Source organism: Medicago sativa, chromosome 8 (genome assembly GCF_051527215.1).
Source record: "Medicago sativa cultivar Bolivia chromosome 8, Bolivia_mono, whole genome shotgun sequence".
Classification (NCBI taxonomy): domain Eukaryota; kingdom Viridiplantae; phylum Streptophyta; class Magnoliopsida; order Fabales; family Fabaceae; genus Medicago; species Medicago sativa.
This window is the reverse complement of record NC_140756.1, coordinates 61,397,501-61,416,460: the sequence shown is the minus strand read 5'-3', so window position 1 is coordinate 61,416,460 and position 18,960 is coordinate 61,397,501. Positions and strand designations below refer to the sequence as shown.

The window sequence follows — 18,960 nt, the reverse complement described above, 5'->3', positions numbered from 1 at the left end:
TGGCCCGCTTATATATTTTTGAAGTTATAGAACTCAAATGAGTTATAATGGTGAGATGATTAGCATAATCAACTCTTATTGGATTCACATACTCTCCCTCATTCTCAAAGAAACCCAAATCACATCCCTACTTAAATACACTTTAATTTGATCCAAGGACAGGTATTCCAAAACATATTTGATTTAGTTTCTAACTTATGAAAACTCCGCATCTTATAAACAATAAGTCCAAACTCATAGCCATGATTCTGGAAAATTTGAAGCAGTTGATTTCAAAATACTTATCATCATAGAATAATTTTAACTTCCTTGGTATTACACAAACATAAATTGTCATCCACAACTACATCATTACCCAGTAACAGTGGAAAAGAAATTGAAAACAGATAAAGGTTGGGTCAGTTTGGTTGAGGGCTGCTGCTGGTCTGTAATTGCAGCACCTGTTTTTCTGCTGCTGGGTGCTTTTTTCTGCTACTGGGTGTTTTGTTTTGGCTGCTGCGCTGCAGCAGTAAGGGCTGCAGCGTTTTTTGCTTCTGCTGGGCTGGTGTTGCTTGTGTTAGTGGAGTCTTTGCAGGTCTGTGGATAGTGTGAGCTATGGTTTTGTATTTCGGTGGTAATTGCGCCTGATTGCAGTCACATAATTCTCACAATACAATTTATGAAGGACAACAATTTACCAAAATTTGCACATTTCTCCTTTAGAGCCAAGCCAAATTTTTGAAAAATACATTATTCAACCCGTGCAAAGCATGCGACCTTCGTTCTTAAATTTACAAAGAATAGCAGTATTCCGTAATTTGAACGAACAAATTTTTAAAAAAAACGTAATTCAACTTGGTTCCAATTAGTAGTAATTTCATCGTAATTATTACGTTGTCTTCCTGGTCTCATGAACAAAATATATGCTCTTTTCATGAATCAAAACTTGGTTAGGCTTTGATAAATAATATTTCTAATAATGTTTGTCAAATAGTATTTCTTAATTTGGAACAATTTTTTTTATTCAACCTAGTTCACTTATTAAAATGAGACAATTTTATTTTATTTTATTTTATAAAAACTACTACTACTACTAAAAACAAGTGCTCAAATTAAACAAAAGATCGATCAGATCAGATCAAATCTTTTAGATTCTGATTAACTTGAAAAGTTTAAACAAACAAACAAACACAATCAATCAAAAGCAAGCAAACAACGACGAAAACCAAGGTGTTTTGACTGACTGAGAGCGGGGTAGTCTTTTCCACTCTCACTGTCGTCTTTCTTCCAGCACCAACCTTGCTATCGTCGACTACCCCGCCAACAAACAGATCTATTGCCACGGTGAGTTGTCTCTCCACGACCGTGATGTCTTTCTTCTCTCACTCTTGTTCCATTCCCAAAACCTTCTTCTTCAATCACTCATTCACCAAAAACCCATTACCCCAAAACCTCATTCCCCCTCTCAAAACCAAATCCACCATCAAACCTCCTTTTGTTCTCAGAGCAGTTCTATCCAAAACCCTACCAGAAACCAATTTTGACCATTGTTTCAGCAAATCCCAAGATGGGTATCTACACTGTGAAGGTCGCAAGGTGGATGAGATTATGGACAAAGTTGAAAAACGACCTTTTTATCTATACAGTAAGCCACAGATTACTAGAAACGTTGAAGCATATAAAGATGCATTGGAAGGGTTAACATCTATTATTGGTTATGCTATTAAGGCTAATAATAATTACAAGATTTTGGAGCATTTGAGAAGCTTGGGTTGTGGTGCTGTTCTTGTTAGTGGAAATGAGCTTAAACTCGCTCTACGTGCTGGATTTGATCCCACAAGGTTGGTTCAGCTTTCTCACATGTTTTTTTTGTTTGAAGAATTTACTTGATTATTATATCAAAGGAATTATTGGTTTGTTTAATTGATTGGAGTTTTTGGAATGAATTGATTTTATTTATGAGATTCTTGGTGTATAATGCCTGGATAGGTGTATCTTTAATGGAAATGGGAAAATCTTGGAGGATTTGGTCTTGGCTGCCGAAGCAGGCGTGTTTGTCAACATTGACAGTGAGTTTGATTTGGAAAACATTGTGGCATCTGCAAGAATTGCTGGAAAGAGGGTGAATGTTTTGCTTCGGATTAATCCTGATGTTGATCCGCAGGTATATTGATTCTTAGTTTATTTACTGAGTTGCAGAGTTTGATGCATACATCTTGTGGTTCACTTAGAGCTTTTAGCTATTTTTTTAAGAAAAGATGCTATCTTTTATCATTCATTGCTAAATAAATAAGCAAACGCCGTTTAGACAGACACGAAGAAGTTTCCATAGGACAAATAAATGTTTAATTTTTCAACAAACTAGATCGCCGACCCGTGCGAAAAGGAACGTGTGTTATTTGGTTTAAATGAAAGACATTCAATAAAAACGACATAAAGCACATTATAATCAAATTGTGTTGTTGTTAATAACCTTTGAAATCTGTTTGAGGCTACGGTTACTCAACTTCTTGGATTAATAATTATTGTGTGATGTGAGAGGCTATGCTTATTGTCAAAGCAAATAAACTAAATCTCAAGAAGAAGATAAGCAAGTTTTTTTTTTTACAAAACTGAAATAACATGTCCATTAAATTTGCATACTTTATGGTTCAACAATTCATTGTATTGTACATTATGTATGTTATTTTCTTTCCTCAAAAGGAAGATAGTCCAAATAAAAGGAATATAATACAATCCTTTCTTCCCACCATGAGAGAAGATAAAAAGCAAAACCACAGAAGAGACATACAAATAACCCAATAATTACATTTCAGAAGTAATATTACATGAACACTACTCACAGACTTTAAAACCAAATGAACTCTACAATTGAGGAATGTGTTCCTTCAAAAAATTTCATTTGCTAACTTTATGATATCACAACAATAAAACTAAATCAAATTAAATTGACGTATTGGTGATACAATAACCACATCCCAACTTGAATCTGTCAAAGCCAATGAAATAAAATACACACTATATACATAATAGATCAAAAATATATTAAATCATGTAAATTACCAAATTATCAAAATCAAAGATAAGAGTACACAACTACGTCAACAACTCTGGTATGTACTGTGCTATCAACATACTTTCCAGAGTGCTTTTTTGACCATCTTGTTTGAGCAATTCCTACTCATCAAAAAACTGAAAAAATGAAGTTCTAAATGATTTCAGTTTTTTTTTTTTTTTTTTTTTGCAGATCAAGAACAATATTGTAGCGAAAAACTATCTTTCAAATACATAAGACAAAAACTCAATTACTTTCAAATAGTTAATAAATTTGGGTGACAGAATCATAAATAACCACGACACCAGTTGAAGAACTATCTTCTCTTCCCTAGATGTCTATCACAATGTTATTACTCCCACATTTAAACTAACTAATAGGAAATGCTAAACCAATCAAAATAATGATAAAATGGAAACCAACATTTCTGCTAAACCAACACATTTATTCTGCAGAATTCTTTTATCAAATCAGCTTGCTTGGAAAAACTAAGTAGCTACAAAACAAATGTCTACATTTATTTATTGAAAGCACCGACTAATAGCCCCCACACATCAAACAGGAACAGACTAACTTAGATAAAATTCTTTCCAATCTCCTACTGTAGCATTTAATTGCAACTAAAAGACAGTGAGAGGAATCCTTCATTGCACCCAAAACATCACAACAGGAAAAAAAATTCCTGCACAATAATACACATAACAACATGTAAGTTCCATCACCAGAGCATGGGAAAAACATCTGAGACACTAAGCATTAAAATATATTTGTCAATCCATAGCCTACGTGGCCCAACACATTCAGAACCAAATTATATGCACTGCGTGCAATTAAAATTAAGAATATTAACACTAAAACAATATCGGTATTATCTATAAAACTTTTAGCAAGGAAACTTCGGAATCCATTCAAACAATAGTCGCTATAGCTGTATTTTTCTTTAGCAATGTCCTTAGGGCACTTGTTAGCAAGACCCTTTATGGAAAATGCTAACAAGTGCCCTAAGGGCATTGTTTAAGCATCTAAAAGTAGCAACTTTTGCATTGGAAATTGTACGCTATGACTTTAACAAGTGTTTGACTTGTATTTTCAAGACATAATTTCCTCTTGTGGCTAATATTTTGATAAAAAAAAAAAAGTTAAGATATGTTAACTAAATAAATTTGCAATAGAGTGAAAGATAGAGGCATGTCGCTAATGATAAAGAAAAGAACAAAACATAATGCCTTTTGAGGAAAATTATATACATGGTGCAATCATATTTTCACTTTTTAAAAACGGAGAAAATAAGAAAGCATACATAATTAAGTGTACATATGAGGTAGGATATGCATCAAAACTAACTAAAGTGGCAAATTTAAATATAACCACACTATCATTTGATATGATGCATTGTGCTAGATGTAGCATATTTTAGGACCAGAAAGGTATGTTAAAAGTCAACCTCATGCTACTATTTATAAGGACAAAATGTTTATGTTATTCTCTGCATTTTTTTGCCTATTTTCTGGATGACTTGGCTTTTCAGATAAAATGTTATATCATGAATGTCATTGCATTGTTTGAAGCAAGATAACAATTTTCTGATTACATTGTTTTGTAAACTAATTTTTAGCACTCAACGAACACTAAAAATGGAAAGAAACACAGTTTATGAAATTGATATACAAAATGCTATACCATTGAACCTGTCTTGATATGTCTCGAGTGTGATTTGGAATTTGATACAGAAGCTTGATGTATTTGAGCTGCTCCGATACAATCGAACCTGTCAAAATCACACCCAACGAAGTTGGAATTTGATATAGGTCATAAACTATCACTCATTGTTTGGTTCTTTTTCAATGTGGTTCAGTTTTTTTTTTTTTTTTAGCAGTTCTAATATACGAATGGATTTGATTTTTGGTTTTTTAAACCGATCAAAAATCAGTAAAAAAAAATTTGGTACAGTTCAGTTCTAAAGAATCAGTTCAATTTGAAAAAGTAAAATTCAGTTATTTGTAAAGTTAGTTTCTATTCAGAAACATTGAGCTAGTGCACCAAACATTTATACTAATTTGATTCAGTTCAAGACGAACTATTAACAATTCAATACAATTTTATCGAATTATTGTAACTTGTAAATGGTCAGTTTAGTCCAATTCAATTTTCTTTCCTTGACAAACGAAATCATGAATAGTAGTAATGTTATCTATTAGAACCAACAAATATCATAACCAATCAACTCGCAGATGAGAAAACTTTCTTTAACACCAATACATTATATTATATGATTTTCATTCCAGAGACAGCAACACAAAACCAGCCCAACATGCTATGACCATTAATAGCAAAATCAAAGTTCAAGCATTACAAACCAAAATAGCTATCTTTAAAACACATACCTTACTCATATAGTCCTTGATCTTGGGCTTATCCAACAATCACATATTGGTTAACTTGTAAAAACTGATTTTGCATAACAATACTTTGCAGTTCAAAGTAGTGGTACAATGATTGGTGAAATTTAACTATCAAAGGCTCCTTGCTCTCGTTAGCATTTACAGGTGCTTAAGGAATCTTCTTAAATTTTTTCGACTTCCTGCACCATGATGTAAGCTACTATTAAGAATCTATCATTAGCATATAACTATTTAATTGGGCACAGAGTGCTTCAGCTTCTCCTTTAGCCTTCAGTACAGGAATCCCAAGTAGCTTAGCAAGTTCCTATCACGGTGATAGTATCACCGATTAACATATAGCTATAAGGAAAGGCGTCCAAACTTCGATCAGAAGTGTCAGTGCTAAATAATATGTATGTATCATAGTAGTACAGCACCATACACAATTCATCAACTTATCTTCTAAAATCCTAGGAGCACAATAAACATGAAGAAATTTTCAAAGTTGAGCTACGGACAAAGAAAACACACATGCTATGCAAAACAAACCTGAATTCTCAAAGCAACACCCTGAAGTTGCGATTTAAGCTTGTAAAACTTTTCAATTTGATGGCAAGTTCTGATAAGATCCCTGGCCATAACCCTCACAGCACCCTAACAAATTGAAACTGAACTCAGAAACTACTCAAACCAGACCAAACATATTACATACCTGTTCAAATAACAACACCCTACTATATTAAAAACCACAATCCTTAAAAGCAATAAAATTCTCATCAGACATAGACTACTTAAGAATTCCAAATAATCTATACTTGTATACTATAACCCTAAAAGTAATTATCAATTTTGTTCAGACATTTTCTCTTTACAAATTTACCTTTAACAACACAGTTCCTTACAAATTCGCCTTAATAACACCGTTAGTGAATATTGAAACTGAAATTTAATTAAGTTCAAATAATACTGATATTATGAAACTAAAACATTCAAATTCTATACAAAAACAAATAATCAAATTTATCAAAATACTCATGAATCAAAAAAAGAGCAACATCAAACCTGGCGGTGATGCTAATGTTGATGAGAATTCAGAGTAGCAATTTATTGAACACATTTTGTGCACCCTACAAAATCACCAAAATAAAAACAAAAAACCATAAATTCAAAAACAGATTTCAAACAAACAAAATGACATAATCAGAGCTAAATTAGAAGCGAGAAAAGCAGAAGATTAAGCAATTTTGCACAGAATCAGAACTAAATTAGAAGAGGTTGAAACCCTTAAACTGCTTTAAGAACTGATTCTTAAAATGAAAAACAAATTGTACAGATTTTGTTTGTTTGTGAGATGAAATTGGAAATCAAAACCATATGGGAGAGAGAGTTTGGGTTTGTGAAGGAAAAATTGAAAATGGGTTTGGAGAAGAGGAAGAAGTTGTCGTATGGGAGAGAGGGGGAGAGAGAGCTTGAGTGTGTGAACAGAATTCTGAAATGGAGTGGGAGAAGAGAAAGAAGAAGGCGGTTCTGTTCTGGAACCGACCTTACTCTCCAATTGGTCAATTTTCTGCTCTCTCACATGAAGCATAGGGATGTCATTTGTTAGATCAGAAGGGCAAAAGGGTAATTGACAGACCAAAATGAAAAACCTATGGTTTTCCCTCCTTAAGGGCTGCTGTTCAAAATTGTTGAGTTTGCAAAGGGACTAATTAGGGCTAATATGCAGCTCAATACTACTTTAATAATATTATGATATTCCATATTTTAGCTACTAGGATTGATGAGGCTGTAATAAGTTTTGAGCCTAGAAGAAATTGAAGATTTTTTATGACCATGATATTCATCTAAGCTACGTTTCACATATTTCTCTTGGTTATTGTTGGAAAATTGGCTCCGGAAATTCCATTAGTGCTTGGAGGGATCCCTCCATGGATCCGCACTAAGCCTCAACTTTCACCATCCTCTTCGGTACCTTCAAAATGGAGCATCTTATGGTCTCTCATCTTTTTGACCCGATTTTGAAGACTTGGCGCAATAATCTTGTGAGAAGCCTCTTCAACCAGAGTGATACAGATTTTATTACAGATATTCCACTTCAAGCGTTGGGTAGGGAGCAGAGGTCCACTTCGAGTCTGACAGCAAAAGTGTTAAGAGAGGCTCTTATAAACCCTTGCACTATGATTTCTGAATTTGGATCAATTATCGGAAAGTGTCAAACTATTTTATCATCTTCCACTTCTTTTGAGATAAATTTTGTACGTAGGCAAGCAAATATGGTCGCTCACAACCTTCCTAGGGTGTCCTATTTACATACTAGCGCACATAATTTTTATGTTGCTCCTACTTGGGTTGAACTTTTAATTGCCGAAGAAATGCAATAACGTTTCCTTGCCTAAAAAATAATTCACAAGCAATGATCTTATTTATTCCTATGGTATTTATTCTGCAGAGTGGGAAAAGAATTAATTTAATAAAATCCTCAATTTCATCAATTACATTGGGTTTCTTTCCCTCTTCTCGTTTTTGCCTTCATCAAAAACTTTTTCTCTGTTTGTGATTGATTGCTTTGAGATGTCTGGATTTCTAACTCTCATTGCCATGGTTTATTAATTTATTGTTATAATCTAAAAGTTTTTATCTTTGTCATCCTTAGGTCCATCCTTATGTTGCCACAGGGAATAAGAACTCTAAATTTGGCATTAGAAATGAGAAGCTGCAGTGGTTTTTAGATGCTGTCAAGGAGCACCCTGTTGAGCTAAAGCTTGTAGGGGCCCACTGTCATCTTGGATCAACCATTACCAAGGTTATCCTTAAAAGTCTTTACTTTTCTGCTTCATCTTGTGCGTTATTACTTTGGGATGTGCTTTTCTGCATTCTATATTTTCTTTTTTATTGTGCATTTATTACTTTAGGATATACTTTTGTTCTATTTATTTTTCTTCTTTTATGATCCATTTATATGCTGATTCTTAATCTTTATCATAATATAAGTGCTGAAATGGTTGTTGCTTGCTATTTTGCCCCTCTTTCCAGGTAGATATTTTCAGGGATGCGGCCACTATTATGGTCAACTATATTGACGAAATTCGAGCTCAGGGTTTTGAAGTTGATTATTTGAATATCGGTGGTGGACTTGGGATCGATTATTATCATGCCGGTGCTGTCCTTCCTAAACCCAGAGATCTAATTGATACTGTGAGGACTCTCATTTAACTCACTTTATCTTTGCATTTTATATGTGATTAAGTTTGTAATTCTGGTACAAGAATAAGGAATACCACTGATAAATGGGAATTCTTAGCATTTTCATTTTATATATCCACTTTGTAACTGTGACATGCAGGGACATGAGGTAAATAATCCCTTCAGAACAATTAAATTTGTAAAAGCATTAAATAACCGCTTCTTTCTATCTGCTTGTGAATGCCACATAGTTAGAGTAGACATGTTCAGATTTAATTTTACCTTTCACAGTATCCCTGCTAATTGATTTTTTTTTTTTTTTTTATGGTGGGAGTAGGTACGGGAGCTTGTTCTTTCCCGTGGTCTTAAACTCATCATTGAACCAGGGAGATCACTTATAGCAAACACCTGTTGCTTAGTTAGCCGGGTGACAGGTGTCAAAACCAATGGTTCTAAAAACTTCATTGTGATTGATGGAAGTATGGCTGAACTTATCCGCCCAAGTCTCTATGATGCTTATCAGGTATTTGTTCAAGTACCTCTTAGTCTCTTTTGTCTTGTCATTTTAAAGTGTGTATAAGGATTATGATGGAGTCCTATGAAGGATTCTAGACACTTTAAGTGCTTGTGCTTTCAACGAATACATGATGCACTATCAAAACTCACTCAATGTTTTAATATTTTATGGTTTCGTTGGGAATGCTGTTACGAACCAGAAACTCACACCAGAGAAAAAAGAATAAAACAGTGCAAAGATGATAAAGAGCTTTATTGATGATTTATGATTGAGGAAAATTACAGAGTTAGGGGAAATGGGAATCCCTAGATCTGACCAGAGCTAAGCTCCTATAGGCTAGCTTAGAGCTGCCTACTCATTCTTACAATTAACAAACTCCAAGATACCCTTCTCAACCCCACTCACACCCCTTAAATAGTGGAAGTGTAAATTAGCTCTCTACTTTCTCTCCAAGCTACTTGACTACGTCACTGTCTCCCATGTACCTTTTTACCCCTTCTAGAATAAACCTGCCACACTTTGGGCCCCACAGCCTTATGATGGATCAATGATTGCTCTGGCCCATCATTGTTAGTACCAGTCCTAACAAATGCTGATAACGAATCCAGTTAAAGTTAACACAGCAGTAAAGCTTTTGTCTAAAGAATTGCATTGTAAAGAAGTTGTTGGAAGTTGACAAGGCTTAAGATCATTTTAGTTACTTGATGCTAATGCAGCTTTGTTTGTGTCAGTTTTATTTTCAATGAATTTTTAACGTCTTCTCTTTTTCAATGAATATTTTATGGTTTGGTTGGGAAAGCCAATTAAAGTGAACCCAGTTAATGTTAACACAACATCAAAGCTTTTGTCTAAAGAATTAAATTGCATTGCAAGAAGGGCGTTGATAGAGCATAAGACCATTTTAGTTACTTGATGCTAATGCTACCCTAATGCTGCTTTGTTTGTGTCAGTTTTATTTTCAATGAATTTTTAACGTTGTCTCTTTTTTATGCAGCATATAGAACTGGTTTCTCCTGCCCCACCAAATGCTGAGATTACAACTTTTGATATAGTCGGCCCTGTTTGTGAGTCTGCAGATTTCTTGGGAAAAGGAAGAGAACTTCCAACTCCTGCCAAGGTACTATGATGTATTGATATTATATTTAAATAGTTGCACAAATAATATAGGGCTAAATTACTAGCATAACTATGATAATGATGTCAGTGTTGTTAAATAGCGGCTATAGCACTACATCGTAGCGAAATTTGAACAAATTGCTAGTGTTTCACAATTCGCTATTTAGCACGAAGTTTGTCAAATAGCAACTCTAATGGCGTTACAACACTGCAACTGAACAAAATTTGAACAAACTGCTATTTTTTGCGATCTGCAATTGACAACATTGGATGATAATTCAATGTTGTCAAATAGCGGCTATAGCATAGCGAAAGTTAAACAAATCACTATAGTTTCGCAATACGCTATTCAGTACAAGGCGTTGTCAAATAGTGACCTCAACAGTACTATAGCAATGTAGCATAGAGGAATTCGAATACAACACTATTTTTAGCGATCTGCAATTCACAACATTGGATAATGATGGCAACATCACAAACTTGTTAAGGTTTGAATATCTAATTTGAGTTTCATTTGCAGGGTACTGGTCTGGTTGTTCATGATGCCGGTGCTTATTGTATGAGTATGGCATCTACTTACAATCTAAAGATGCGACCTCCAGAGTATTGGGTATGTACCAGCTTCTCTATAGTACGAGAAAGTGGTTTTGAGAGAATAAAACATAGTTCAATAAATGTTAACAAAATTAATGTATTGTTAGCACTTAGCAGAACCATTTTAAAAGGAATCATTCTTCTTAGGTAAAAAGAATTTGAAATTTGATGCGTATGTTGAAAAAATTAACAAAAAATATTGCTTGTTACACTTCATACATGGAAATTATAATATGGATTAGCTTTTTTGTTTGCAATGGTATGATGTGAACTACACCTTTGCTTGAAAAAACATTATTTCAATTCCATCTATATTTGTCTTTTCTTTTTTGACTAGTCCATCAATATTTGCCGTCTTAAAGAATGATTTCTTGTATAATATTTCAGGTTGAAGATGATGGATCACTGAGCAAAATCAGACACGGGGAGACATTCGAAGACCACATGCGGTTGTTTGATGGCCTTTGAACTGATAACTTATCTAAGGCTTGAGATTTGTTGTATTTTGGGTTTGGACCTTTCCTTGCTCAAGAATGTGATATTTTGGTTTTGTTTCTTTGATTCAGTTATGTTTAACACAACATTTAATTTTCTCTTTCTAGTTTCAGTTTAGCAAGTGTGAGTGTTTTTGCAGTCATCATATATAATGTATTGTGTTGCTTATGTATGATGGTTGTATACGTTTGATAATGTATGACCAATTGACAATTTAGAATGTAAGCTCATTTTTAACAAGGTTGAGTTTATTTTGTTGTTTCATTAATCTTTACTTACACTTGTTGTTGCATTGTTTTCTTAGATACGGGAGTTGTTGACCTGTAATCTTGACCATAAAAAGATATTGACCTGTAACTTGTAACCTCATGGTCACTTGTAAAGCGCTCAAGTACCCGATATAAACCATGGCGAAAAAATTCAAATTTCGAAACATAAACATATTTCAACTACTCTTTTAATTTCAACTAATCTTTGATAACGGTGTTCCTTAAATATATAATTGAATTAATATAGATTTATTATAATATCCTTTTTATTCGTTGAAATTATAATATCCTTTTATAATATCCTTTTTATTCCTTTTTATTCCCACTATCAAAACTCACTCAACTACTCTTTATTATAATTTCAACTATTCTTGGTGTCACTGAGTAATGATCAGATCAAACAAATGTTAACAAGTGAAATGGAGTATGTATTTATATAAAAAAGGAAGAACAAAATTAAAAACAAAGAAGCAGAAGTACATGATGCATGTCACATAAAAGACAATTTACTCATGTTGCATCAAGTGAGAAAGAATTATTCACATTCTCAATCTATGTCACTCAAATTAGTAGATATGTGATACCACAGGCTAGCTACAGAATCAAGCTAAGGTTGCTAAGCTTATGTTTCTAACAAAAATGATGAATCGGATTAGGTCCTTCTACAAATCGTATATCATTCAAATAGCCTTAGTCAACATCCATAGTATGCTCACTGGTAAAACCGCTGGACCACAGCTTTATCGTGCGATCATGGAAGACCGTAACAATATACCCACCATCTGCAGAATACATACCAAAATCAGTACAAGAAAGGCAAAAATAACATGGACACACAAAAAACTTGTGCAATATATAATATAATAGGCGCAATATATTTCACCGGAAGAAAAAAATGAAGACCTTCAAAGCACATAAACTAGATCATAAAAAGAAAACAGTTCCCAAACGCAACAACAGGCACATGGTACATATATGCTTGATTTTGAAACATAAGATGTTCTATTTCTTTGTTTTGTAATGATAATGTTTCGAAAACAGGCTCAAGGTTTGCACTCCATATTTCCAAACAAGTTCTAGGTTGAAGATTATAAGCCATATGAAAAGGCTATGTAAAAGGAAAATAAAATCCTCATTTTTCAACATGACAAAAAATGAAAGTAATAGAAAATGAAAATCCATTGCTCTGGATTTCCTTTCACTTTGGCTACACTGCATAATCTGGAGTAGAGATCATTTTCATGAATGGAAATCTCTGTTATTATAGTTTTGGATGCATAAAAGCCTATGTCACTATTTTAAGAGATGCATGTCTTTACACCTAACAGTAATGGCTGAAAACATTGGTCACTGCAGTGCTCTTTTGGCTGAGTATAAGGCAAGTAATGTTTGTCATGGAAAGAGCTTGTAACATGGGTTGGTCTAAGTTGTGGATTGAAAGGGATTAATAAACAGTGATTTTAGCCTTTAATAATAAAAGTACGGTGCCTTGGACAATAAGCAACAGATGGGAGAACTGATTAGAATTAGCTAAAAGAATGAATTGTATTTGTATACATATTCCCAAAGAAGGAAATTATGTTGCTGACTCTTTAGCTAGACATAGCGTAGATACAATGAAATATAATCAAAAACAAATTAAAATATCAAATAAGAACATACAACCTTCATCAAGGAATCATGCATAAGATACTTCTTTTTCTTTTAAAAATATTCATAAGCCCAAAGTATGCTTTAAACATCGAAAACAACTTTAAGTTCATTGAAAAACAATTAAAACTACTTTAATTCATCAATCTCAAATCTACTTTGTCCAATGCCAGTTTACAACATGCAAATCCACTATTTGCCTCAAAATTTATGTGACCAAATTGATTGGATCACAAAGAGCTTCATTTGGGGTGGTAATGGAGTAGAGAGAAAGTGGAACTTGGTCAAATGGGCAACAATAACATCACCCAAGAAGTATGGCGGACTGGCTATCCGTGAAGCTCGTTTATCAAATATTGCACTTCTTGGAAAACTTATTTGGAGCATTCTCCATGACAAGCATAAACTTTGGGTTAAGGTGCTTTCACACAAATATATTAAACAAGGTTCAATTTGGAACACTGAAGCGGGCAGAAACATTTCCTTAGTTTGGAAGAGTATTTTAAAGGCATTGGAAGCTTTGAAAAATGGTTTACAATTTCGTATTGGTGACGGTTCCTCCTCATTCTGGTATCATGATTGGACAGGATTGGGGGCTCTATGTCACTTGGTTGATTTCGTCAACATTTTAGATACCGTTCTATGTATTAAGGATGCTAGTAGCTATGGTTCTTGGGATTGGAACAAGATGATGACTATTGTCCCAAATAATGTCCAAACGTTGGTAGACCAACACACACCGTCTTCATTCTTCAATAGTTTGGTTCCTGACAAATGGATCTGGGGAGTTTCCAAACAAGGAATTTATTCTTGTTCGTCGGCTTATGATTGGCTTTTGGAACAACATAGGAGTTGGGATACAAATGATAATTGGGATTGGATATGGAAGCTAAAAATTCCTAGAAAAATTCAACATTTCATTTGGTCTTGTATGCATAAAGCCATCCCAACCAATTGGTTACGGCACCATTGCAACATGGCTAATGCAGCCACTTGTCAAAGATGTCCAGAAAGAGAAGAGGATGTTATGCATTGTTTGAGGGACTGTCCAGACTCTCGTTATGTTTGGGCAAACTTGCAGTTACTTGAATCTCCTGGGTTCTTAAGTTATCAGACTCCTAATACTTGGCTAAAACACATGGCTACTGGACCAACAAGTTTAAAGTTTACTGCTGCTATATGGTGGATATGGCGTTGGAGGAACAACATTGTTTTGGGTGATAAAACTTGGAAAGCCAGTGATAGGCTCCGACAAATTAACCTCATGCTTAAGGATATGGCTTTGTTGTCTACAACTGATTCATGTGCAGTTAATAATAGAATCAAGATCAAATGGAAAGCTCCCCCATTGGGTAAATTTAAACTCAATGTGGACGGAAGTTGTGACCAAAGTGGTGTCATCGGTTCAGGAGGATTGATTCGAGACGCTGCAGGAAATTGGGTGGCTGGATTCTCATCTAATGATGGTTGCGGCGATGCGCTTATTGCTGAGTTGTTTGGAATTTATAATGGTTTGGTCCTTTTGATAAACAATTCGGTGTTGCATGTTGAGTGTGAGACAGACTCCACTGAAATCATAAACCTACTTATGGACAGACAATCTCACTCCTTCCATGCTTATGCTTCTTTACTAGCTAAAATCACAAATTTGTTGGATCATCTCCCAGGTTTGGTGTTCAAACATGTGCTCCGTGAAGGCAATGTATGTGCAGATTTTTTGGCTAGGTTGGGAAGGAACTCTACTCTTGGAGTAACAACTTGGGTGACACCTCCTGATGGGCTGCTCTCGTTGCTCAACTTTGATGCTTTCGATTTCTAGTTAGCTTTTGTTTTTTTTTTTCCTTGTGACCTTCACCAAAAAAAAATAATCACACAAGATTAGAGTTGCTCAAACACGGAAATAATCACACAAATAATCTTTACATATCAAATAATTTCAATTTAATGTAAATTTATAGAAATGATCTATATGATAAAATACTTTTAATCCAACAACGAGTTTTGTAAAACATCTATCAAAGATTATTCAAGTGTTACAGCAATATATAAATGTACAAGGGTAATTCTATGAAACATTATTCAAGTGTTACAGCAATATAATTATATCCCTCTTTATATCAAAGATTTGGATACAATTTACTTTTTTTCTCTCTCCCATGTCTAATGAGAGATTATAAGTAACGTATTTTTATACGATGTCAGAATATAATGTTAGTTTTTTAATATATAAATAACATGACTCTATATATTGACCAAATTTGATAGTGGATACTCCATGATTGGAGTGACGAGCATTGCTTAAAGCTCTTGAAGAACTGTTATGACGCTCTCCCTGACCAAGGAAGGGTGATTTTCTTAGAGGTACTTCGTCCTGTTATACCTGCAAATAGTTTCGCTTCCAAGTCTACCTCGCAATTGGATGTTACGATGATGACTCTAATCCCAGGAGCAAAAGAGCGAAATAGACAAGAATTCATGGATTTGGCTACCAATGCTGGATTTACTGGCATCAAATATGAATGCTGTGTCTTTAACTTCTACGTTATGGAGTTATTTAAGTAAAGAACATGTGTTACTTGTGCTATATGGAATTGGAGTTGTCTCTACTAGCTGTACTAGTGACAAACATTTGTCTCCGTGTAATTTTCAAGATATTGATATATAAAATAATATTAATTTTCAAGATATTGATATATAAAATAATATTATTCATACATGAAAGTTAGAAGTGACAATATTCAAAAGATTCAATACTAAAAAGATGAACTTTTTTATTTTACCTGATTAACCAGCAAAAGGCAATTTCTTAACTAATTGACGAGCGACAACTGTTTTGTTTTGCGATAATTTGCAAGAATCGGTATACAAAATAGATATTTATAAATAAAATTTAAAATCTATTTTACACAAATTGCACATGGAAGAAGCAAGCATATAGCCTAGATTTCACTTCATCAGAGAGCAAGTGATGAAAGGAATGCTGAAAATCATATAATGTCCCACTGAGTATCAACTTGCATATGCCTTTACTAAGAAACAAGTTATGTACTCTTATATATAAGCTCTTAGGATTATGGATTAACTGGGTGTGTTAGTTAGTTAATCCATAATATTGAATAAAAAGTTAGTGACAATGTTGTTAAGTTTTGGTTAGTTTTGTTAGTTAATTTTAAGCTAGTTTCTTAGCCATCAAGCTATCTTTATAAATAAAGTTGCACACATACAGTTCATCAATCAATGAATACACTTAAAAAAAAAATTCTCTCATTTCAGCATTATTCTCTGATTTCACCATCTTCTCCTTAGTTTTTATTCATTCTATTAGATTGCTTGTAATACAAGTTATGCGTGTTGCGCTAACACTTGTAGACTAGCCACCTTCATTCGCCTGAAAATGAAGGTTGTTGCTAACGAAAATACCTTCCACGAAATTCATTCAACGTCATCACCTAAAGATTTCCAGCAAAATCAGTATATGAAAGTGGTCCACAAGTAAACCACTTATTTGATAGTACGCTCTAAATAGCACCCCAATAAACTACCTAAAATCTATTACAAGTTACGCTCACCTAACTCCTACTGAGTTAGGACATGGAAGCATTATTAATAGCAGTTTCCGTATAGGGTTCTTGGATTTCCAAATTCAGAGATGACCAACCTTTTTAATGTGTGGTATAGGGTTAGTTGGGTGAGGTTAAAGAAATTAAAGAATTAAGGAATAGAATTAAAAGATGAAAAACGTTTCTCACCACACGCATCAGGTAGTTAGGAACATCAATGTCTATTATATATGCCTATTATATATATTGGAGTTTCCGTAGAGAGTTTGATTGTGTTAGGGTTTTCAAGTTGAGATGGCCAATCTTTCTAATGTGAAAGAAGAACATGAATTAGAAGATGAAGAAAGTTTCTTATATGCTATACACCTTTGCAACTCTATGGTGCTACCAATGGCACTCCAATCTGCAACTGAGCTTGGTGTATTTGATGTGTTGCAAAAAGCTGGTAAAGGTGCTCAACTCTCTGCCGATGAGATTGCGTCCCGTCTTTCCTGCAACAATCTTGATGCTCCCAAAATGTTGGATCGCATCCTTGCTCTTCTTGCCTCACATGATGTGTTAAAGTGTTTGGTGGTTCAAGATGAACAAAAGCTTGGATCCTTTCATAGACTTTATAGCATGGCTCCTGTTGCTAGGTTTTTTGCTCCTAATTCTGATGGTGTTTCATTAGGACCCTTGTTGGCTTTGGTTCAAAATAATGTTTTCTTGGCTAGCTGGTTAGTTCATCTCCTTCTCATTATTATTATTATTATTATCGACTTGTATTAACCTCACGTTGGCTCAATTGAAATTGGATTTAGAATCATTTAAGTAATATATCAAGTTTCATCATATGAATAAAAAAATATGACCAGAAGGAGATATACTAAGAACCCCAATAAATACTACTCATTGATTGGATTGAGAGATTATTACGTAGTTATCAAATTAAAAATAAAACAAAATATTAGTACTTAGGACGGTTGGGGTTTATTAAAGAACTTTGATGTATCTATGCTATACATGAAGATAATACATGATTTTAGGTTAACTTTTTCACTTTTAATTATATCTTTAAACAAATTTCACTATCAAAATGCTATTTTACCAACGTCATATAAAAAGATAAAAATTTATATTATAGTTGTTACATTGTTGATATCATTGAAAAAAATAGGTATAGTTTGATACAATATGAAAGTGCAAACTATTTATTATCTATAAATATAATTTTAATCAAAATCAAAATTTCATAAAAAATATTATTTATAATTTATATGCATTAACGCAATAAAAAAAAAAAGAAAAGATGGACAAGGAGTGTCCGTCTGAATGCTAATTGTCTTCTAAAGCATATATTGACGGACACGGGTATTTTGTTGTTAAAAGATATATCACATTAGATTTCTCTAGATTGTCGATCCTTGTTTCTTTTTTGTCTTTACACCTGCATTTGTTCCATTCTCCCTTCTCTCCTCCCTTAAACAAAAGTGAGGGTGTTATTATCCACTTTGCCTATAATATTTAGCCACATATTTTTCTTTTTGACTATCAAAAATGGTATTTTTTTATGAAATTTATATTTTTAAATCCCAATAAAATTGTACCAGAGAAATAATTGAATATGAACAACCTCCCCTTAAAATATTGAATATGAGCAACCTCCCTAATTTTTTTTTTTGAATATGAACAACCTTTCAATTAGTCCAGGGATCATAGAAAATTCCTATTGATGTTTCAAACTTTGTTAGTTGTTTATAAAATAGTTGCTCCAACATTGCAACATGATTTTTTTTGCTAGATAAGCCTTCCAATAGAGTCTTTTTCAATATCAACAGCCAGTTTCTTCATTTATTAGGATAGTAATAAAATACATAATTGTTTCATCATTCTTAGGTCCGAGCTTAAGAATGCAATTCGAGAAGGGGGTGTTCCATTCAACATGGTTCATGGCACACATGCCTTTGATTATCCAAGCTTGGACTCAAGGTTCAACCAAATTTTCAATACAGCCATGATCAGTTATACCAAAATAGTTATGAACAAGTTTCTTGAGAGCTACAATGGTTTCAAGGGCATAAAAAGGCTCGTTGATGTTGGAGGTGGTCTTGGGGTTAGCATTAACTTGATCACTTCAAAACACCCTGATATATATGGTATCAATTTCGACTTGCCTCATGTC

The 18,960-nt window shown here is 33.7% G+C and overlaps 2 protein-coding genes across 2 annotated transcripts in view; both read left to right on the top strand.

Moving 5' to 3' along the window:
- Positions 1-1,165: 1,165 nt before the first annotated feature.
- Positions 1,166-11,584, top strand: LOC146900212 (diaminopimelate decarboxylase 1, chloroplastic-like). The gene is made up of 8 exons (XM_085735552.1): positions 1,166-1,820; positions 1,969-2,143; positions 8,069-8,218; positions 8,449-8,610; positions 8,936-9,121; positions 10,110-10,232; positions 10,752-10,841; positions 11,213-11,584. The coding sequence occupies exons 1-8, from the start codon at positions 1,348-1,350 to the stop codon at positions 11,291-11,293; spliced, it is 1,440 nt and encodes a 479-aa protein (XP_085591678.1). The 5' UTR covers positions 1,166-1,347; the 3' UTR covers positions 11,294-11,584.
- Positions 11,585-17,014: 5,430 nt separating this feature from the next.
- LOC146900211 (cathecol O-methyltransferase 1-like) overlaps positions 17,015-18,960 on the top strand; it is a 2,948-nt gene continuing 1,002 nt past the window's right edge. Inside the window, exons 1-2 of the mRNA XM_085735550.1 lie at positions 17,015-17,515; positions 18,675-18,960. The exon at positions 18,675-18,960 is cut by the window's right edge and continues 25 nt beyond it. Coding sequence (XP_085591676.1) covers positions 17,094-17,515; positions 18,675-18,960 — 708 coding nt within the window. The 5' untranslated portion in view covers positions 17,015-17,093. The remainder of the gene's footprint in view (positions 17,516-18,674) is intronic.

Excerpts from the sequence above, each read along its gene's own strand:
- LOC146900212 (XM_085735552.1), top strand. The coding sequence starts at position 1,348 with ATGTCTTTCTTCTCTCACTCTTGTTCCATTCCCAAAACCTTCTTCTTC. Across the intron at positions 2,144-8,068 it reads ATCCTGATGTTGATCCGCAG|GTCCATCCTTATGTTGCCAC; the intron begins GTATATTGATTC and ends TGTCATCCTTAG. Across the intron at positions 10,842-11,212 it reads TGCGACCTCCAGAGTATTGG|GTTGAAGATGATGGATCACT; the intron begins GTATGTACCAGC and ends ATAATATTTCAG.